The sequence below is a fragment of the Cavia porcellus genome, unplaced genomic scaffold (assembly GCF_034190915.1).
Source record: "Cavia porcellus strain 051 isolate PalLab524CR breed Dunkin Hartley unplaced genomic scaffold, mCavPor4.1 scaffold_8, whole genome shotgun sequence".
In the NCBI taxonomy this organism is placed as follows: domain Eukaryota; kingdom Metazoa; phylum Chordata; class Mammalia; order Rodentia; family Caviidae; genus Cavia; species Cavia porcellus.
The window spans coordinates 33,577,044-33,600,224 of record NW_026947491.1 but is presented as its reverse complement, the minus strand read 5'-3'; the positions used below and the strand labels follow the sequence as shown (position 1 = coordinate 33,600,224).

At 39.1% G+C, this 23,181-nt stretch overlaps 1 protein-coding gene across 2 annotated transcripts in view; it reads left to right on the top strand.

Moving 5' to 3' along the window:
• Positions 1-23,181, top strand: part of Gxylt1 (glucoside xylosyltransferase 1) — a 66,616-nt gene that overhangs the window by 28,289 nt on the left and 15,146 nt on the right. For both annotated transcript variants that reach the window (XM_003475859.5, XM_003475860.5), the window contains 4 exons: positions 6,036-6,161; positions 8,665-8,916; positions 21,156-21,279; positions 21,566-21,738. In XM_003475859.5, coding sequence (XP_003475907.1) covers positions 6,036-6,161; positions 8,665-8,916; positions 21,156-21,279; positions 21,566-21,738 — 675 coding nt within the window. The remainder of the gene's footprint in view (positions 1-6,035; positions 6,162-8,664; positions 8,917-21,155; positions 21,280-21,565; positions 21,739-23,181) is intronic.

The following is a 23,181-nucleotide window of genomic DNA, read 5'->3' as shown; positions in this document are numbered from 1 at the left end:
TCTGCATATCCTAATCCAGGCGTTGAGGTCCTTGTTCTTATGAGGAGCTATCGCTGCCTTGCACTCCTTTGTACATTGCTCGAAAATCAGCTGCCTTACCAGCGGTCGAGCCACTCCCGGATCAGAAAATATCTTATCGGCAGCATCTTGCATTCGGGCCACAAAGTCAACAAATGGCTCTGTGGTACCCTGAATTACTGGGAAAGAACCCTGCGACTCCTTATCGAGCGACTTAGGCTCCTGACAGCTGGTCTCTTTGGCCTCCTTGCCATTCAACTTTCCCTCGTCCTCGGAGTCAGACGACTCCGAGGCTAGAGCCCCGTCCTTCTCCTTAGCATCTTTGTTCCCCTTAACGGGCCCCTCTCAGGAGCTCCCCGACTGGGCCTGCTCAAATACCCTGCGTACTTTTGTAAGCTCTTGAGAGCTTTCTCCACAACCACCCTCGCTCTTAGTGTTGCTACCTAGCATGTTTCCCATCTTTTAATATGTTACTCACCGCGTGAGGCCCAAGGAATCCGCCACTTACGCGTGAGCCTGAGGGGAGTCTAAAAGCCCTGTAGGTGCGCGCCACCCAGAGCCCAGGCTTATCCCCAACTCACCTGTCTCGCAGCTCTGTACTGGAGCGTTGTCCACTTCCACGTCTCGGGGGTGATCAGTCCCCGGGCGGGCCTCCAAATGTCGATGTCCGCTCCCGGCCGGCAGGAAGGACACACGACAAAGCCTGGCAGTGGACAACCTTTTCTTTTATTTTTCTTCTCCGTACAGCCTGCCCTGGGATCGCTCCCAGCCGAAGCCTCCTCTGGTCCGCTCCCCGCGGCTCCTTCTGGGCTTCTACTTCCGGGCTTCTTCTTCCCCCCCAGGGGTGGCACCAGTATATATACGGATACAGTGTCCAATCATGTTAAAGTAAGCAAGGCAAGCTGATTGGCTAACATCATCAGTTGCCAGGCAGACTATATTGTTGAGCGGGTTGCTTACGCGGTAAGCAGGAAACTAACGTGCTCGATGGGAGGGGTAATCTACCTCAGGCTTTACTCTTTACTACAGGCCTCACGTCCGCCAAGTGAGGCGACCGGGCTCGGGGCTGCGGCTCCCAACATCTCCCCCTTTTTTATTTTTTATGAATGTGCGCATCGTAGCCCTTCCTGGACTGGGTGCAGAGGCTTATGCCCTATGCGTAGGCCCACCGTAGGTCCTTGGCTTAGACCCTGGTCGGCCGTCCCATGGTCTGTCAAGGCCCTGAGGCCCTCGTCCTTTTTCTAGGGCCAGGCACAAACTGGACGGAACCTGGATGCACACAAGCTTGCACTCATTTCCTCTCCGTAAAGAAATCCCCTCGGAGAGAAATTTAGACCTGGGCAGCGTCTAACAGTCCAGCGGCTTACGTGCAGGATGGGGTAGGGCCTGGCTTAGGTTGAGTCGCACCGGGGGAGTACGCTCTTACCCGTCATTGACTCTCCTACCCAGCTATGTCATAATTTTTTAGAGGAGGAGTGTGGGAAGCTCACCGTCCCTAGACTCGGTCGTAGGCTAGGCGAGCGAGCCATGCATATGCCTGAGGATCTTCTTGTCCATTTCGGGCTACCGCTATTTTTATTCATCTTGTTGGTTGGTCTGTGATGGATCTCCGGTAGGGCAGGTCTGATCTTCAGTCGAGGGCTTTGTCGCCCGTGTCAGTCTCTCCGGTACCCACAGTGGTTCTCGTCCCGATTCCTGTGGGAAAACACAAACCGCGCCTCGGTTCCAGCTGACCACTGGATCCGGGCCCATCCATTGTCCTGTCAGGACATCTTTCCACTTCACCCACCCTTTATGGTTGGGGGAAGGGTTGCAGTGCTCCACGGCTGGGGAGCAATTATCATTATTTAAATTTAAAAAATTGTGTGTGAATAGTGCCATGGATAATCGTGCCTTTGGGGCCAGGCCTTGGCCTACTCCCCCTTTTTGTTTTTGTAAAATTTTTTTGAGGCTTTTATGAGCCCTCTCAATGATTTTTTGACCTTGGGGATTGTATGGGATACCATGTTTTAATTGAACCTCTATCATTTTGTAGAACTCATTGAAGGCTTTGCCTATATAGGCTGGTCCATTATCAGTTTTTAATATTTTTGGTTTGCCCCATGCGGCCCAAGCCGCCAGGCAATGATTGATCACATTAGACACTTTTTCACCTGTTTCTGCTGTTGCAAATATGACGTGAGAACAGGTGTCTGTGGAAACATGAACATATTTAAGAGTCCCAAACTCCTGTATATGTGTGATGTCCATCTGCCAAACATCACCAGGGATCAAACCTCGAGGGTTTACTCCCATCGGTATGGCAGGTTTGTATGTGGCACAGGAGTCACATAGTCGCACGATATCTCGTGCATCTGCTCTGGAAACATGGAAATGGTTTGCTAGTGTCCTGGCATTGACATGAAACTTATCATGGAAGGCACGGGCTCGCTCGATTGGTGTTAGTAAGGTAAAAATCCATAACGGGCGAGTGGCAGTATCAGCAGCCGCATTCCCCTGTGCCATAGGCCCTGGCAGGGATGTATGTGCTCTTATGTGGGTGGTGAAGACCTTATGGTGTTTGTTCTGAAGCAATGTCTGGATAGACAGGAACAGCCCAGCCACTGTGGAAGTGGATCTAATTAAACCGGCAGTCTCAAGCACTTGCATAGCATTGCTTAGCATTGCTAGAATCGGAGACAATATTAATGGCTTCTGAGAACCGTTCAAGAATCATTTTAACGATCTGCAGTTTCACCACCTGAGGCTGATCAGGTTTAAATTGTATGGTAACCGGGGGCTTGCCTAGGATCACATAGGCGCCTATCCCCGTCTTGGAGCCATCTGTGTATATTGTAGTTGCTGGGACTAATGGCTCAGAGGCAGTAACCTTTGGAAAAATTATAGGGTGCTGAGTGACAAATGACAAGATAGGGTCTTTAGGGTATTGATTGTTTATATCCCCATGGAAAACACATCTCAGAATGGCCCATGTATCTATGCAGGCAGCCAGGGTCTTGATCTGGCTGGCGGCATAGGGTACTCGGATGGCTTGTGGTCCTGAGCCAAAATGTTGGACAGCTCTATCATGCGCTTCAAGGGCCAATGAAGCGACTGCCTCCGGGTAATGCTCTATGACTTTTGCAGGTGAGACCTTAGGGTGTATCCACAGTAATGGTCCTTTCTGCCAAATCACCGCTGTGGGCTGTAGACTAGTCTGTAGCAAACAGACATCAAAGGGTCGCCCTGGTTCAATTCTGTGTAAGGTAGCCCCACCTAAGGCTTTTTCCACTCTCTGTAAGGCAGCTCTTGCCTCAGGAGTGAGCCTCCTGTGGGAGGCTATATCTGGGTCTCCCTTCAGAAGGTCGAACAGGGGTTTGAGATCTGAACCCGGTATATGTAAATATGGCCTAATCCAATTAATGTCTCCCAATAGCTTCTGCATGTCACCTAGGGTCCTAACGCCATCCGTCCTAATGGTGACCTTCTGTATAAGTCTGGAGGCGACACTGAGGTCCACACCTGCTGACCCAGGGGTGGCCCTTGTTGAAGGCTGCCATCCTGAGCTGTCCTGTCTCTGGGGCGGGGGCCCGCCTGTGAAGGGGGCCCCCTCTGGCCGTTTTTTGGCCCTCCAGCATCTCGTCCACAAATACGGCCGCCCTGAGCATCAAAGACCGACCTACACTCCTCAGCTTTGTGTGATCCCCTCTTGCATCGCCCACAAACATATGGTTCTTCATTCCTAGGGCGAGGCCTAGCATCTGCATTGTTTGGGCAATGACGTTTAATGTGTCCTGGCTCCCCGCAGGCAAAACACCCTTTAGCCTTACATTCCCCTTCTAACCCGCGAGGTCCCCTCTGCTGTACAGCCGCGGCCAGGAGAGCAGCCACTCCCGAGTTGGAGAGCGGCCCCCCTATCTCTCTGCATATCCTAATCCAGGCGTTGAGGTCCTTGTTCTTATGAGGAGCTATCGCTGCCTTGCACTCCTTTGTACATTGCTCGAAAATCAGCTGCCTTACCAGCGGTCGAGCCACTCCCGGATCAGAAAATATCTTATCGGCAGCATCTTGCATTCGGGCCACAAAGTCAACAAATGGCTCTGTGGTACCCTGAATTACTGGGAAAGAACCCTGCGACTCCTTATCGAGCGACTTAGGCTCCTGACAGCTGGTCTCTTTGGCCTCCTTGCCATTCAACTTTCCCTCGTCCTCGGAGTCAGACGACTCCGAGGCTAGAGCCCCGTCCTTCTCCTTAGCATCTTTGTTCCCCTTAACGGGCCCCTCTCGGGAGCTCCCCGACTGGGCCTGCTCAAATACCCTGCGTACTTTTGTAAGCTCTTGAGAGCTTTCTCCACAACCACCCTCGCTCTTAGTGTTGCTACCTAGCATGTTTCCCATCTTTTAATATGTTACTCACCGCGTGAGGCCCAAGGAATCCGCCACTTACGCGTGAGCCTGAGGGGAGTCTAAAAGCCCTGTAGGTGCGCGCCACCCAGAGCCCAGGCTTATCCCCAACTCACCTGTCTCGCAGCTCTGTACTGGAGCGTTGTCCACTTCCACGTCTCGGGGGTGATCAGTCCCCGGGCGGGCCTCCAAATGTCGATGTCCGCTCCCGGCCGGCAGGAAGGACACACGACAAAGCCTGGCAGTGGACAACCTTTTCTTTTATTTTTCTTCTCCGTACAGCCTGCCCTGGGATCGCTCCCAGCCGAAGCCTCCTCTGGTCCGCTCCCCGCGGCTCCTTCTGGGCTTCTACTTCCGGGCTTCTTCTTCCCCCCCAGGGGTGGCACCAGTATATATACGGATACAGTGTCCAATCATGTTAAAGTAAGCAAGGCAAGCTGATTGGCTAACATCATCAGTTGCCAGGCAGACTATATTGTTGAGCGGGTTGCTTACGCGGTAAGCAGGAAACTAACGTGCTCGATGGGAGGGGTAATCTACCTCAGGCTTTACTCTTTACTACAGGCCTCACGTCCGCCAAGTGAGGCGACCGGGCTCGGGGCTGCGGCTCCCAACACTATGTGACACCAATTTTTTAAAAAGTTATTTGAATACAGTGATAAGAGATCTTCAGCCTTATACATAAATTATTTAGGTTTTTTTTTTTTTTCTCTGTAAATTGTTTCTGAGTGCTTTTTTGGTCATTTGAATCAGCAGTTCTAAGGGAGAACCTGGTGGCATATGCCTATAGTCATGGCTCAGAAGATAAGGCAGGAGTATCACTTGAACCCAGGAGTTCAAGACCAACCTGGGCAACATAGTAGTTGCTGTGGCCCACCCCCCCCACCCCACCCCAGTTAAAACAATCTATAGATGCAACAGTGCTATGTAATACTTAACTGAGTTCGAAATAATTCAGTGTCTTGTAATGTATTTAAGGTGTGAAGATTGTCATGGATTTTAGATATATTTTGTTATTTTTTAATGATGTTTTAAAAAATTGGCATCAGATATGTATTTATCAGAGTATTTTATTATCAGGAATAGCAGTGTATATTAAAACTGTATAAATGGAGAAACTGATACTAGTTTGCCAGGGCTGGGGATTTAGCTCTGTGGCATAAGCACCTGCCTTGCAAGGAGGCGGTCGTGAGTTTGATCCCTGGTACTGATTTAAAAAAAAAAAAAAAAGATACTAGTTTGCCTTGGAATGTCAGCATTTTTAAGTCACATACTATGGTAATAAAATTTGTGTTTAATTTCCCTGATTTTATTTTATGTAGAAATTGAGAGGCTTTGCATACATAAAGTTAAGGGGAACGAGTACTAGCAAGACTCTTCCAGCTTTCCGGTTTTTTGACTCATACCCTGATAACTTCTACTATGTCTTAGTGGTGGTGATTTTCCTGAGATACTACTATGATTTTTAGATATTTTTTTTAAATGAAAATAAAAATACTGGTAGAAAAGAAATCTTTCTCCTAACTCCAAAACGTATATGGTTACTATTTTTAGTTCTTTTGTTTTGTAACTGTTGGATTATATTACAGGAAAAATTGAAAGTGAGACAAATCTAATTGATTTTTATTTTTTAGCTGGACAGCTGGTCATTTCTGCAAACATTTAATTACACATTATATCCCATTACATTTCCAAGTGAGAATGCAGCGGAATGGAAAAAGCTTTTTAAACCATGTGCCTCCCAGAGATTATTCTTGCCAGTAAGTTTTTCTCCCTCTTGGTTTTTTGTTTTAATTTGAAATTTACTTTTACATACATGAGTTTCTGAAGTTACGTAAGTTTACATAAATAAACAGATGTACATTTAAATATTCTTAGTCTTGTTTCTCATTGCTGAGATAATACCTAGTATCCAAAGTTAAGGAAGAAAAAGATTCATTTAGGTCACAGTTTGTAGAGGTTTCCATCCACAGTCAGTTGGCTCCAAGGCAGGGTGGTGTGACTGAGGTGCAGCTGTTCATGGTGGTAGAGGACAGCAAAAGCAATCAGAGTACCAGACAAGCCTCTCTGTGTCCCTATATTGTATCTAGTCTACCGATTAGGGTGGTGCCACTAATCCAGCACTTACCTACCTTAATCCTAGTGCGCTAATCCCAGTGCCCTTAGTCCCAGCATTGCACTACAAATCAGTTACACACTTTAGATTCACCTACCTCCACAAAAAGCCCTGTGACCTCATGAGGCTTTGAGGGGACATCTAGACACAAACTATAACATACTATTTTCTTTTGGCTACAAGAAAAAAAAAAAACAACTCCCATAGAGCAGGTCAAAGTTATGAGTATTGCTAACCTTAAAATATTTGGGGCTAGCAATGTAACTTGCCCTAAAGGTAGATTTCTTGCCTAGTATGTATGAGGCTCCAGGTTCAATACCTAAATTTGTTTCTTGTAACTGTTAAGTGGGTTAAAGCAACCCTAGCATATTAAGAGTATAACTTACCAAAGCCAGAGTATCAGATTTAACTATAGTTTTAATAGTCTAATTTGCCTGGCCAGTATCTTTGATGCTGTGCTTAAAAATTTTTGATCCTAGAATTTTTTTCAGTTTTTCTTTCCATTATAAAAAGCATACAAGTAAAGGATTGAGATTGAGAAAAAGTCTTAAAATATTTTATGCTTTATCAGTTTTTAAGATAAATTTATATTAAACTATTGCAGTGTCACATTCATTTCATCAGTGCATGAGTTTCTCTTCTGCCTGTCATTCATGCTGAAGTGCTGGGTGTGTAGGGATGAATGGGCAGAGACAGGGCTTATGTTTTAATAGAGCTCGCTGATGGAGGAAAAAGTTGTTAAACAACTAGTCATGCAGATGAGTTTTGGAAAAGCAATAAGTGATGAAAGAAAAGTATGAGATACAGACATTTCTCTGTCAATTTGTTCTCCTTTATTAATAAGTTTAATTGCTGATGTTGTAATATTAATTTTGTCAGATCATTTAATTATACAATTTGGTTAAATTCCTAAATGGAATTATGGTAATGCAAGATGCATTCTTGAAACTCGTCAGATTGTTCTCAAACTTTACTATTGCTTTATTTTTCCTAATGATAAACCTTTTTGCTGACTTTCTCTTTCTTCAAAATAGATAAATGAAAAGGACCAAAATGAACTATAGAAAAATATTGATGTGATTATTGTATCACTTATATCTGACTTCTAGTTGGCATTAGCTTCAAGAGGTGAACTTGAAACATCATGCACCATCTTTGTGGTATGCTAGGTAGTCTAAACAGATGATGAATCATGGTACATAAGCAGAATGTTTATATTAAAAACTGACAATCATCTTCAAGTTAATTGAGGTCATTGAGAGCAAATGAACATCCCTCCTCCGACTCTGCAGTCACCTGTCAGATCTTTTCCTCTTACTCACATTGTATCTGCTGATAGTGAACTAAGGGAGCAGTGAGGCACTTTCTCTCTGGTAGCTGTTCATTGAGGCAGTGAAGTAACTTTAGCTGATCAAAAGTGTAGCAACTTTGAAAAGTAGCGGCATGAGGATCAAACTCTTATCCCCATATTCTTACATAAAAAGGTATAGATTAAGCTCAGCATTAAATCTTGCCATTAGCCCATGATAGGTGATAAATTTAAGTTTGTAGGAATTGGCTCTAAAGTTTGAATACGGCAGAATAAAGACTACCCTAGAAAATCTCCAGAATGTACATGTTGGAGATTTAACATTTCTACTAAGGCAGTTCTTATCTTCACCCTTGCTAAGTACATGTTTTTCGTTATTCGCAGAAAGTAAGAATAGAAATAAGATCATAGACTCTAGAGGTAGGTGGTCTGGGTTCGAGTTTGGTGGTAGCCACTTTCTTAGTTGATGCCAAAATGATATAAAAATGGTTGGAGCTACAGGCTGAGGGAAGATGTTCAAAAGGTCTTCATTTTTATTGATTTATTTCTGTATTTATCTCAGGAAGTTAGGATTTGAAATACAGTGTTATTTCCCATTAAGAAAGAATTTCCTCCCTGATCCTAGAAGATAAAGCTTTTATTCCAATTATAGGTTCTGAGCTTTATGTTTTAGTTTTTTGCTAGTTTTTCTTCTCTAAAAGTTGATGTAATGTTTAGGATAATATGATAGATTTATACTTTAGAAAATGAATGTAAATTAGCTTATCTCTTTAGTACATCTTCTATATAGCTTCCTTTATTAATAGAATTATAATTCAACAAGTATCTCTTCTCTTAGTTAATCCTGAAAGAAGTTGACTCACTGTTGTATGTTGACACGGATATCCTATTTTTACGACCTGTTGATGATATTTGGTCTCTACTAAAGAAATTTAATTCCACACAAATTGCTGCAATGGCACCAGAACATGAGGAGCCTCGGATAGGATGGTACAATCGCTTTGCTAGACATCCATACTATGGAAAAACTGGAGTAAATTCTGGAGTTATGTTGATGAACATGACACGAATGAGAAGGAAGTATTTCAAGGTAAGCCACTGATACAGAGAGTTAACATCTAGTTTTATTAAATTCTAGACTAAATTATTCAAAATTTCTGTTTGTCCTGTAGAGCATATAGAAAGTCAGACTAGATGACATTATGTATAGTAAAATAAAATACTAATGCACTAAATCATGAACATTATCTCCCTAGATTGTCACTGAAGGAAAGTAGTTCATATGTTGTAGTTGCATTTGTATCTAAGGTGTGTATCTAAGGGCAACAGAGAGTTGCACTGAGGAACAGAGACTGCTGCCTGTTGATGTGGCTCAAACCCTGGCAACTTAATAACTGTAGTGTTGAGTAAGTTGTAACTTTCTCTGGGCTTAAGTTTTGTCATTTGTGAAATGGAATGATAACAATACCAGTATCTTAGGGTATTCATGAGGATTGTGAGGTTTAAATGAGATAAATTACTGTGTGACATACCTAAATGTTGACTCTTATGATACTGTGTTGGAAGTTAAATCTTAAAAACATCTTGCATGTTTGAAATCTCAAATTGTAAGGTCAAATGGGAGGGTCAGGTTTTAAATTCAGTGATGCACAATTTACCAATTTGATGTACTTGAGTTGAATGTGGAATGTGGTAAGTTGCATTTTATTGTAGTTTGTGGACTCTAGGGTCAAAGTAATTTTATGGGTAACTGTGCTTCTTCCTAAGCACTGGAAGCATCAGTCACTTGAATAAAGTACCCATTACCTCAACTGAAAAATAGAAATAATAGGCTCTTTGCTGTCATGGCACCAAAATGTTTGTCTGGAATATGTTACTGAGAGTACCCCAGCTGGATCAGCTGCTTTCTGTGACTTACACAAGCTACAGTCTGCATAGAAAAGACGCTAGGAGACCTTCAAGCTGCACAGTGAATATCAGTGTTTTGAAGAAAAAGGAAGATGGTGGCTTGATAGGTAGCTGGGTAGAGAGCCTCTCTGAGAAAAACAACTCAGATGCTAGAATTTAACAATATGAAGAAGACCAGATGAAAGGAGAGGGATTCTCACGCCCCAGGAAGAAACTGAGGGAAAAGGAAAAGAAAGAAAGGAAGGAAAAACCTGGATGAAATGCTGGAACCAGATGTGCTCACTGGGACCTGTTCTGCACTGTGCTGGGCACATCCTGGAGTCGGATGATTCAGTCTCACTGAAGCCACGGCCTCCGAAATTGGGAGTTGGTGAGTCCGAGGCCTTTGGCGGGAGGACGCAGCACAGCATATAGTAGAGCCAAGGTGGAGAGCTGCATTAATTTGCGGGGAGTGCTGGAAATTGGGTCCCATGGCAGGTGGAGCCAAATGGAAGACATTTGGAGTTGGGCAGGGTTCTGAACCTAGAACCTCAGTGGCGTCAGTCAGCTGCCCCTGGCCCAAAGAGGACTGGTGGGACCTGCTTGGGCAGAGTCACGTCCCTGATTGGGATCCAATAGCCAGGGACAAAACTGTCCCAAACCTGTGTCGTCTGCACAGCACAGACTAAGATGCTGAAGGCACTTGCCGGTTGACTGGCTCAGAGAAATGGGGCCAGCCCACATTGTCCCTCTGTGAACCTCAGATAACAGTAAACTGTAGAAGGCAGCAAGCCCCCAGCCAGCATGCTTTGGAAAAACTGTAAGCAATACAGAGAGGGCCTGAGACCTCTACCACACACCTGTCTGAAAGAAACCAGAAACATGACAAGAGAAAGAAATAAGAAAAAGCTGTCAGCCACTGACCCTGGGAAAGTAAGTCCAGGAGAGGTAAATACAGAAGAGATCCAGTGGAGCAATCATGGAATATTGGCCACAACATTAGCAGACATAAAGAAATGCCTTCATGATCTTATAGACATACTTAAAACTGAAATTCTAATCCAAGTGAGGCAAGATATAAAAAGATTAATAAAAGAAATGCTAAGCCTCTCTCAAGAAGACACAGGTGGAAGAAGGGAGGAACACAGAAAAAGAAGAGAAACCTTAAAAAAAAAAAAACCTTTGGTGAAGAATATAAACAAAATCTAGAATACATGAAACAGATCCAAAGAAATTACCAGAAAATTAAAAACTCCATCTAAACCTGGCAAAATGCCTTGGCAGAAACTAAAGTTAGCCTTTCAAAATTTGAAGATAGATTTGCAATGTGTGATTGTGAAAGAAAAGACCTTTTAAAAATAACAAGGAACCAGGAAGTAACAATACAAATGCTAGAAGACGACAAGGGGATCTATAATTTAAGAATAAAAAAACCTCAGCAAAGAAACAGGAGTGAACACAAATGATTAACAAAACTATTCACAGAAATAATTAAGGAAAACTTCGCAAGTATAGGAAAAAGAAATGATATCCAGATAAATGAGGCATACAGAACTCCAACCAACTACAACCAAAACAGATCTACACTCAGACATATAATAATCAACATCCCCAAAATTCACCACAAAACAGAATATTAAAAGCAGTCAGAGAAAAGAAGCAAATTACCTATAAAGGAAAATCCATCAAAATAGTGACAGACTTCTCAACACAAACTATCAAATCAAGAAGAGCCTGGAGTGAAGTAGTCCAAGCCCTGAAAGAAAATAACCTCCAACCCAGATTGATGTACCCTGAAAAACTCTCTCTCAAAATTAACGGAGAGTTTGTGGCCACCAATCCAACCGTACAAAAAATACTGAAAGACATTCTAGAGAGAGATAGAATAAAAGATACCAGGATTCCAGCAACAGTGGTAGAGAGGCCTCAATGAATGAGGCAGACAGTGGAATGAAGGAGAAAAGTGACAAATAATAGCAGAAATATAGAATAGCAGAGATGAGGCAGAGAAGGTTAGGCTATAATCTCTACTATAGATAGCCTTGATACAATAATAAAAAGAAACACAAGCAGAGTAGATCAGGAGATAGGATCTGTCGAGATGCTCTAAATAGGAAATATACTCAACCTGAAAGAGGGTTAATAAACTGAAAGTCAAAGATGAGAAAATGACGCTCTATGTAACAGGGAACCAGAGAGAAATAGGGACAACTCGTCAGATAGCTGCAGATAGGTTGGAAAATCATGACACTTTTGTGCAGTGGAGAACTACTCAGCTATAAGGAAGGAAAACCTTGAGGCTTTACTAAGTAAAGGAATACAGCTCAAGATCAAGCTCAGGGGTAAAAAGGTTCAACACCACTTAGATAGATAGCAGGTTGCCCCCCTAATCTAAAAACTAAAGGAGTTAGTGGGACCCAAAATATACAAAGCACCCTGAGAAAGGGAAAGGGAGAGGAATTGTCTAAAAAAAGGAAGGCAGAGGACATTGTTAATATTGTATCAGGATTTAAAAGCTACATTAGTCTTTTTTTTTATTTAAGGAGGAAAAAAAAAACCCAAAAAGGGTACAAGTTATACAGAATTTCAGAAAAAATAAACAGTAGGAAATCACTACTTAATAGATTACATATTGTCATCTTAGAAATAGTTGTTCAAGTTACAAAATTAAAGCATATAAAGTGGACCTTCAAGCAGTGAGACTGCAAACAGTTCTGTTCAGTGATCCAACAAAACTCAGTAATATGGTTATCTATTTATACACTTAAATATACATGCAGTTATATCTTTAGAGCACTTTCTTTTCCTCTCTTGTACAATGACAATTACACATTTTGGGTTTTATTACTCCTACAGTTCTTATTACTTTTTTTGAAGAGGATAAAACCAAATGTGACAAAACAAAACAGAGTCAGTCAAATCAAAAGGATGGACATAATAGATAATGTAAAAACAAAATACAAGGTGATCAACAATGGTTACCATATTGCCTCTTGCTATCTTCAAAAGAATTGCCTATATCATCAGTTATAATAAAATTGAACAAAACAGTAAAGAACAAAACCAATAAAACCAAAACATTGGAGAGATTACAAGACTTCAAACGAAGATAATATTCAAACCAGAATGGGCGTCATAATGAATCTTACTGTCTTCACAGTTGTTGCCTATACTCTTGAACTTGTTACTATCAAGCAAAACAGCATAGAGAAAAATCAGTCAAAACAAGATGGTGAGAGCAATGCAGGGTTTCAAATCAAGTTAATAGGAAATCAAAGTGGGTGACTATAATATATCCTGCTATATTTTATTTTTCCCTTAATTAAAAATATAAAAATAAAAATAGTAAATAATAAAAAAAGGAGATTGAAATAAAAGAGGGCATAACAACAAAACAGCACAGGTCAAAACATAAGCAAAATAGTGTTTCACCACAAGATATCCCGACATAAAAGTAGTTACCATAGTGTCTCTTTCCTTGAAATCTTTGAGTATAACTTCGTATACTGTAGCACCAAATATATCAAGACAATGTAAAACCATTCAAGAGAATGACAATATTACAGGGTATTTAGAATCAACCAACAGAAAATAAATAGTTTCTGTGTAATCTCCTTGTCTATAAAAGTTTTTGCTTATATTATCACATATAATAAAATCCAATAAGATGCAACATGTTAAGACCAATGGAGACAGAAGAACAAAAGCTTAATAGGACTTCAAAATAAGATGATATTGAATCAGCACTAGCTATTATGATGTCTTGTTTTCTCCAAAATAGCTGTTCATACCATCCAACCTTCTCTCCCTCATTTCTGTTGAGCTTTTTTTCTGTCATTAGTTGTCAGTTTGTCTTCTTCATTTTTCTTTCTGCTCCATTCATTGCGGCCTCTCTGCCACTGTTTCTGGAATCTTGGTATTTTTCTTTTTTAGAAGGTCCTGCAAGTATTCTCTGTAAAGTTGAATTGGTGGTTGCAAATTCCCCTTGTTCCTCTTTATCCTGGAAGCACCTTTGTTTTTCCATCAATTTCTAGGGACAGTTGTGCAGGATATATCAATCTTGGCTGGAGGTTATTACTTTCAAAGCTTGAATGATTTCCCCCCACACTCTTCATGATTTGATGGTTTGTGCCAAGAAGTCTGCTGTAATTCTGATGGGTGTTCCCTTGTAAGTGATCTGTTTCTTGTCTCCGATGGCTTTTAATATTCTGTTCTTATATTGGATTTTTGGAATTTTGATTATTATATGCCTGGGTGTAGTTCTGTTTGGGTTGTAGGTGACTGGGGTCCTGTATGCCTTATACATCTGAGTATCTTTACCTTTTGCTAAATTAGGGAAATTCTGGATTATTTCTGTGAATAGCCTTTGTAGTTCATTTGTTTGTGTCCCTACTTCTTCTTTTACGTTCTTAATTCTTAAGTTATTGATCCTCTTATCATCTTCTAGTCTTTGTATTATTGCTATTTGTTTCCTTGTTATTTTTAAGAAGTTTTTTTATTTCATGCTCCCATGTTACAAATCTGTCCTCCATTTCAGATAATCTATCCTTAGTTTCTTTCAAGCTGTTATGCCAGCTTTCAGTAGAGTTTTTAGTTTCCTGGTAATCTCTTTGAACCTGCTTCACATATTCTTATGTTTTCTCTATTTTCTCCATCAAACAATTCTGCCCTTTTTTTCTGTTCGTCCATTCCACCATCTGTTTTTTCTTGGGCGATACTTAGCATTTCTCTAACTATTCTACTTATACCTTGCTTTACTTCGCTAAATACTTCACTTTTCAACTCATCTATGAGGCTCTGGAGATACCACGTTATGTCTGTTGGTGCCGTGTGTGATGTTGCATGTTTTCTGTCCTCATTCTCCTTTGCATTTCCATTTCCTGGATCAGTGTTCTCAGGATTGGGGGCCGAGGACCCTTTCTTGTTTCCTCCTCTTCTCATATTTTTTGTTCCTTCCATACAAAAGTATATAGGAGGCCCAGTTTCTTTCTTTGTGGGTCAAGTTTGTTTGAATCATGCTGGCTAGGTGTTCCCACCCACTGCAATGTACGAGGGAGACACAGACCTGGGCAGCCTCTGCTGGGCCCGCCCCTCCAGGTCAGTCTACCTGCTGAAGGCTTCACTGCTAGGGTGCATCACCAGGCAATGGGATCTGGTTTGGGCTAGACTACTGGGTCTTAGTCCGTGGCGTCACCCAGGCCAAGCGCTCCCCACCATTCCCGCTTGAGAGCGGAATATGCGAATAAAGTCACTGCAGCGTCCTGTTCCGGCTAGTCTGCTTGGTCCCAGAATGTCCTCTGTTGGAGCCTCCTAGTCTTTGGAAGGGTTCCCATTCTTCTCACTCACCGCAGGTCAATGCAGAGCTCCTTGCCAGTCCCGTTCTCAACTCTGTTTGCCAATTTCTGCTCTCAGAGCTTTTGTGACTCTGTCCCTGCTTTGCCGATTCAGACGCCGCAGCGGCGGCAGGAATTTCAAATTGCGGTTTCCAGAGGTGTGGGTTTTAGCTTCGGCACTGTTCTGTTTATAGTACCAGGATTGCATTTCCACTTGCTTTCTCTCAGCTTAGTTTGTTTCTGGGTAGGCAGGGTATATCTCCCCTTGCATAGGACTCCTCACACCGCACCATTCCTGGATTCTAAGCTGGCTATCTCAGAGAGCTTCCATAGCTGCTGTTATCTATCCGCCATGTTCTCCCAGAAGTCACCACATTAGTTTTATTGCTGTTTAGTTTGATTTCATTTTGTTCCAGTCTGTCTACTCATACTAGATTTGAGGGCACAGATAGCTATCCCTAGAATAGTGGGATATACTACGATAAATATCCTTAATTCCCTATTAACTTAAACTGAAGCCTGTATTACTTACACTGTCTTACTATGACTGATCTTATTTGAATCTGGTTTGTTAGATTCCTGTTTTGTGTTGACTGATTTTATTGAAATTTGGTCTTTTTGATAGTATCAAGTCTAAGAGTAGAGGCAACTGCTCTGAAGATGACAAGATGTAATAAGATACCATTCTGATTTATTAACTGCTTTTGAAATCCTACAATGTCTCCAATGCTGTGTTTTTATTAAAATTGCTATGTAATACTATGTTCAATTATATTATGTCTGATGATGTAGACAATTCTATTGAAAATAACAAGAGACAGCATAGTAACTACTGTAGATCACCTAAATTGTGGTTTTATATGTCTTTTTTGTTTCATGCTTTTCTAGGAATTTGTTTTGTTGTCTTGTTTTGATCTGTTCTTCCCTATAATACAGAAAGGATGGGATAGGTATACATGTAGTGATTCACACATGTGGAGAATTTCTAAAGTTTATGGGAACAGATTATATAATGCACGATGTAATGAACAGATACTCTGAAGAGACACTAAGATACCCACTGCTAATTATGTAGCATTATAATATAAAATCTAACAATTATTCACTGTTCAGATTGATATTAATCTAGTCTCTTACGTTTAATTTCAACATACATAAAGATATGGACAGTTACTTCGAAGAGAATGAGAGACATTATGGCAGCCATTGTTCACTTCCCTAATGTCTAGTCTTGAAGACCTAAAAAGCCTTCATCATCCTGTTCTGATTAGTTTAGTACTATAATGTTTAGTATGTATTCATTGTGTGTGAAGATGTGGACTATTTGGAAGAAAACAAGAGACAATATAGACAATATGATAGACAGTGAAGATCTCCAGTGGTCTTGCTTTGAAGTCTGTGTTTCTTAAAATTGTTTCCTTATAATCTGTTTTATTCTGTTTAAGTTTACCCTCTTTAACAAAAAAAAAAAAGAAACAATAAATAGACATCTAAATTATTTTAAAAGAAATCCATTAAAAATGTTTTATATAGACCCTGATACTTAGTAAAAAGACTTTAAATTTTAGCTAAAAACAGTGACTTTTAAGCAGAGATCCACTGTTGACTTTCCCTCTACTGTTTATTCCTTTATAGCTAGTTAGGATTAGAGTGAACATTAAAGATTTTATGCCTTATGATGTGAGTCCAAATGTGTGTCTGTACATGTGTTTATTTGTTAGGTATTTTTTATAGCTTCTGATGGGACAGAATTTACATGGTTATTTTCTTTTTCCCCTTTTGGATATCTGCTTTAGCATGTTTCCTCTGGCTTGGACCACAAGTGGTACACACATGGCTGTCCCTGGTTTATATATCATCAGTGGTTCAGAGCCACCTGGCAGCCAGACACACGAATTACAACCCTGTTTTGAATGTGTTAAATCTCATCCAGAGTGGCTTCCTCTTTTTTTTTTTTTTTTTTTTTTTTTTTGATGATCAAGAGTACTTCTTGCAGCTCTTGTAACCATATGCCAATATTTAAGGCTTAGAAGTCTGATAGGTATCACCCATCATTCCTATATTTTGTTGCTACAGTAAACATGGTTTTTTAGCTCTCCATTTCCTGAACTTTTAAAAATCCTGATTTCAATTCAGTTTTTTCTCCCCAAATCAGATGCATTAATGAGACTAGGGTGAAATGATCTCTGCTTTTCCTTAATAATGAACATCTTTCTTCAATTTCCTCAGTTTATTGTGTTTTGAGTTTTAAAATTTCATGAACCATGAAGTTTTACTACTAAGTAAAACTGCCCTACTAGCGTGTTATTTTCTGATTGCTAGACTATGCTTGGTGATATTATACCAGAAGATGGTGCTCTAAGATTATCTACTAAGAAATAATGTGACTTCTCAATAACTGCATTTGAAATTCACAGAATTACAAGCGTCTGGCAAAGAACTATAGAAATAATTTAACATCATTGATTCTTAAAATGAAAATGTAACTATGGTTTAATTCCATTATTATTTATTTACCTTTTGCTTATTGAAATGACCATCTTACATATTCATTTTCTTTTTCTCTCCTTTGGTTTTTGTTTATGGAATATTTTAAGCCAGGTAGAAATGTAGAAGAGGAGTGTAAAATAATTGCTAAATCTTCTGAGTTTTTTTTTTTCTTGCATTAATGACTTTATGAAGGAAGGGATGACAGGACTGATTGTGCCTTAATTCAATAGGCACAATTTACTCAGACTCATTAACTTTGTTACAGACAACCTTATTCTGGAACTATGAGAACACACTCAGATTTACTTCATTTTTGAGTGGTTATATTTATGATTGCTGAAATGGTTTATATAATTTATTGATTTTAAATTTATTTTCTCATCTATATTTGTTTTTTGTGATAGTTTCCTGTCTATGTCTTTAGCAAACAGAACCTTGGCTTTTTCTATTAATTCTAAAGTTCTGGCACAGATCTTAAATTTGAAATCTTTAGCCACACAACTTAATTAGTTGTGATCACTTTCAAAGTTGTTCCACACAGATCCATGACTGTTATTTATTGTTCTAATCATATGAAGGCCCATAGGATTCCTCATACAGGATAAATGTCATATTTTAAATTCTTTGTCACTTATTTCTTAACCATTAATGGCTGTTGAATTTCAACATAATACATTAAAATAACATGTTAAAAAGTTCAAATACTAAAAAGTCTACATTTTCTTATGCTTGATAGACAATGATGTCACATTGGGTAAGCTATATTTGCTTTTTGTGTTAACAGTTTTTGCAGTTTCAGATCGTCACTAGGGTATTTCTTTTCTCTCTTTTTAAAAAAATCACTTTAATTTTTCTTAACCTTTAATTTCATTAAAAACCAAAGAAATCCTTAGAAATCCTAGAAATCCTTCTGTTGTATGTATCTGAACCGTGTTGATGTCCTATTGTTTATTACTTAGTAAAGTGTTCTTAGTCTCTTTTTGTTACCTACTGAAGGCTAGCTTTGTCTCTTCTGTAGCTCAATATTCAGAGTACTTGGCGGGGCGCCTAATGGAGTAACCCCTTAGTCACTAATTATCTGCGAGAATAGTTAGACTGATGGTTTAGAAATGATTTCATAAATGAATTATTGAAAAATACGGGGGAAGAGAATACACTGTATGAGGTGAGCATGTTTTTACATATCTGAACGATATATGTAATAGAAGAGTTTTATTGTGTTAATGTAAATAGCTTATGAGGGTATAACAATAGCAGTGAACATCAAAGGAGTATGAAACTTTCCAAAGTGAAGTAACTAATCCTGAGGAATGTTTGAGTTTCACGACCGCCAGGTGCTTATGCCGCTGAGCTAAATCCCAATTTTATATTTAAGTGTAGCATAGGCTGAAAACGAATCTTCCCATTTTCAAAATCATGAATAATTCCAAAATGAAGTTAATTGACCTTAATATAAGATAGTACGCATTTTGGAAATAGACTTGATAAAATTAGAGCTATATTTTTCTGTTTTAAAAATTGCAAAACTATTTCTCATATGTGTATACTTCAAAAAAAAAAAAAAAAAAAAAACACCTGAAATTACAAGACACACTGTTAAGCCCTGGGAGGGGAATTGGAGAGAGTAGCGAGAAGGAGTTTATAATACATATGTATATAGAAATACAGTGAAAAGATTTTGTCCAGTTAGTATATTGTTAATAATAAAAAGTATCTTAAAAATTGTAAAACAAAATTTTGCTTATGAAAGCCAAATTCGGTATTAAAGAGGTAATAAATAAAAAGAGGTTTCCTGTTTACACATCTCTCCCAAGTTTTATGCTTTGGACAAAGTGACACTATAAACTTTGCTATATACTCTTCAGACTTCTTAAAAATGTACTTTGAAGCAAGTAAATATGCATATAAACTCTTATATAAGATCCTTTTCTATATCTTCAGCTTGCCTGTTAAGTTTAGTAAGTATACAATTGATTTCTATGTCAGTACACATAATTACATTTCTAGTATGTCTGTGATGTTTTAGATAATGGATGATTGGATATAATTGTATATTTTATATGGATGTATACATCTATGGCTAAAAAAAGATACTTTAGTTTGTATTTTCCTTATTATACCAATCACTGTGATTAAAAATCTTTTCACATTGCCAGGCATGGTGGTGCATACCTGTAATCCCAACACTCAGGAGATTGAGGCGTGAGAATTGCTGCAAGTTTGAGTTCAAGGCAGTCTGAACTCTATAGTGAGACCCTATCTCAATGAAAAAAACAAAAACAATCTTTTTTATGTAATTTATCACCATTTCCCTTTTTTCCTTTGTGAATGGCTGTTTACCCATATTCTTTGCTCATTTCTTGGCTGTCTTTCCTACTTGAACTCCTTTTAATTTTTAGTTTTTAAACTTTTATGTGTAGTACGTATGATTACATTTATTGTGAGGTTTTAGTACATGATTTATATATGCTTCCTTATTAATTTCTCAGAGTTTTTCACTAGTTATAAATACTCTTAGTTATACCATCATCAAATAATACTACTGTTATCACTTCTTTCCAGTATTTTTCTAATAGAATTTTTTCCGTTATGTTGTAGTTTTTGATATTTTTTCTGAAAAGATTGCACTAGACCCTATAATTTATTTTTGATAGATTTTCTTTTAATAGATATTTCTTTTCATACACATATCTAGTCAGTTGATTTTTTAATGATTACATGTATTTTTATGTCTAAATATATGTTTTTAAGATTATGACAGTGTCTTTAAAATGCAGCAATTTTAAGTATCTGTGTGTCAGAATTGATTATTAAGCCTCTTAATAAATGTATAATAAAAAGTGGGTAGAACAATACTTAGTACATGATATGTGATACATTGTTTTAATGCTTTTATAATTAGATGCTCAAATAGAGCATTTGAAATTGATAAATCAAATTTAAAAATGCACACCACTAAAATTACACACTAAAAATCAATGTACTTTGCAATGGAGAAAGAGATGCGTGATGAAGAGCAAAACAGTAGAATTTCATCAGTTTGTATCTATTTGCAGCATAGTAGTGCTCCTCTGTTTTTCAGGGGAATATGGCCCAAGACCCTCAGTGGATCCCGTAAGGTGAAGTGGTATACCAAGCTCTGTACATATGGAGCTGGAAGGAAATGTCACCTGTTAATTAGCACAGTAAGAAATTAGCACAATAATAAGAAAATAGAAAAATTGTAACAGTCTTGATAAAAGTTACGTAAGTGTAGACTCTCAGAACAGTCTTACTGTACTGTAGATCTTAGAAATCTCAGTCTCTTAAGTTTTCTTATTGAGAATTTTCATCTTTCCTCAGCCCTCATCTTAAAACTAAGATGTAATAATTAAGTAGTACTTAAACTATTCTATCTCTTTTATTTTATTGCCAATATATGTAGTTTCAGGTATCTTCGCTATCTTTGTGCAGCCCCCTTTGCTGCACAAAGGACAGTAAATGTCACTTGGTTTTTTTAAATAAGAGGAGCCTGCAGTTCTCCATGACACTGTAATGGTTGCTAAAGGAGGAGTGGGAGCTATCATGCTGCCATTGAAACCTGGAATTTTGAAAATCCTTTTAATACTTTTATCAACAGAATGACATGACACCAGTACGGCTGCAGTGGGGAGAAATCCTTATGCCTTTGCTTAAAAAATACAAACTGAACATCACATGGGGTGATCAAGATCTGTTGAATATCATGTTTTTTCATAATCCAGGTAATCACTTAAATTCCTTTTATTCTCTATATTTGTAAAAAGAAATTGCAGATAATACTTAGTTAAAAGGGGAGAAATGCATTTATTTGATTTTGGTTTATGCCACTATTTACATTTTAGACAGACTGTTAATTTTTCTTTAGATGGAAGAGATCTAAATATCAAACATACATTTCACTATTTCAAGTCTTATTTGCTAAGATATGTGTTTTTAAACTAAAAATTTTGAGAGGTGTTAATCCTGTAGAATTAGAGTTGTTTCATTGTTTGATTTTTCTTTGTGTAGAAAGCCTTTTTGTTTTTCCATGTCAATGGAATTACCGACCTGATCATTGCATATATGGAAGCAACTGTCAGGAAGCAGAAGAAGAAGGAATCTTCATTCTTCATGGGAACAGAGGTGTTTACCATGATGATAAGCAGCCAGCATTTAGAGCTGTTTATGAAGCACTGAGAAATGTAAGGTTTGCCTTTTAATTTTAGTTTAATAAAATATGCAAACTTATGGAGAGTATTAGATCTAGATACCCCCAAAGCCTCCTGTGCTCTAGAGATGGGATCTCTGGGAGGTGATTGTATTATGGGACATACTGTTAGGAGGTTGGATCTGATCAAAGAGTGGGATCATCACGGTTTTAACTTCCTTCCTGGCTCCTCCCTTTGCTCTCTGCATCTTGCCTGCCCTGCCATGGGCTGCTTCTCTTCCATACTGACCTGCCTTGGAGCCAGCCAACTAGGGACCAAAATCTCTGCAAACTATGAGCCAAAATAAACTAACCTTAAATTGTAGATGTCAGATAATATGATTCAGTGATGAGAAAGTATGCAAAAATAGTGCAAGGACTTCCCATAAATCTATTATTTGGATGTATAAGTTATTAAATACTTTGTTCTGTTTGATCATTGGTTCTTTCTCTATAAATTGTATTTTTCCAAACCATTTGGCAATAAGTTACAGTATCCTTTTTTATCCCTAAAAGCTTCAGTGTGTTTTATTAAGCATAAGAACATTCTCTCATAACCACAGCACAAATACTAACTCAGAAAATGTAATGATACTTTAGTCTCTCAGCCTTTAATCTCATCCATGTGTGTTTTCTCTGTTCAAAGAAGAGTTTCTTAGTTTATGTCTTTCACAGTGACAGGTTTGGAGAATAGAGACTCCCTGCCCTCCTTGTTAAATGTTATTTATTTTTGTTTGCCTCATGCTTGTGGTCAGGATATATACTCCTGATCAGAGTAACACACGTGATGTTGTGTTTTTCTCAGGCTGTCACAGTCACAGTCACCTTTGTGCTTTACTGGTGATGTTGATCACTCAGCAAAAGCATTGTTCAGTTCCTCCACAGCACATAGTCACTTTTCCTCTTGCAAGTGGTCTGGGTGAACAGTCTTTTAAATCATGTACCCACTTGTGGGCCCAGAGATGGGACCTTGGGAAGGTGTTTGCATATGGGGTCTGTATAGCTGATTTACTATTAGGGGTGTGATCTGGTTGGAAGTGGTGGACCACTGTGGCTATCCAAATGTTATTACTATGGTTAGCATTGGTTATGGGTTCTTACATGAGTCCTTGCTTTGGCATTTGCAAGTTGCTGGTACACAGTTCTGGCACTCCTTCCACATGCATAACTTAGCACTCAGTCTACCGTGAGGAAGAGTTTTTGACTATCTCTTGACTTACACATAATGAAGTCTTTGGTAGTGACCCTTCCACCTTGAGGACTTACATATTCCCTTCTGGTTATTTTGGTGTTGGAGTTGTTGCAGATCTGGTCACTAGAAGCATTTTTCAACCACTTCTTGTGGTGTTTTAGCATGCCTCCATCAATTTTTAAAAGTTTTCTTATTTTCTGTCATCTCAAAATATTCTTACACTTTTGTGTACTAATTGTGAAATTA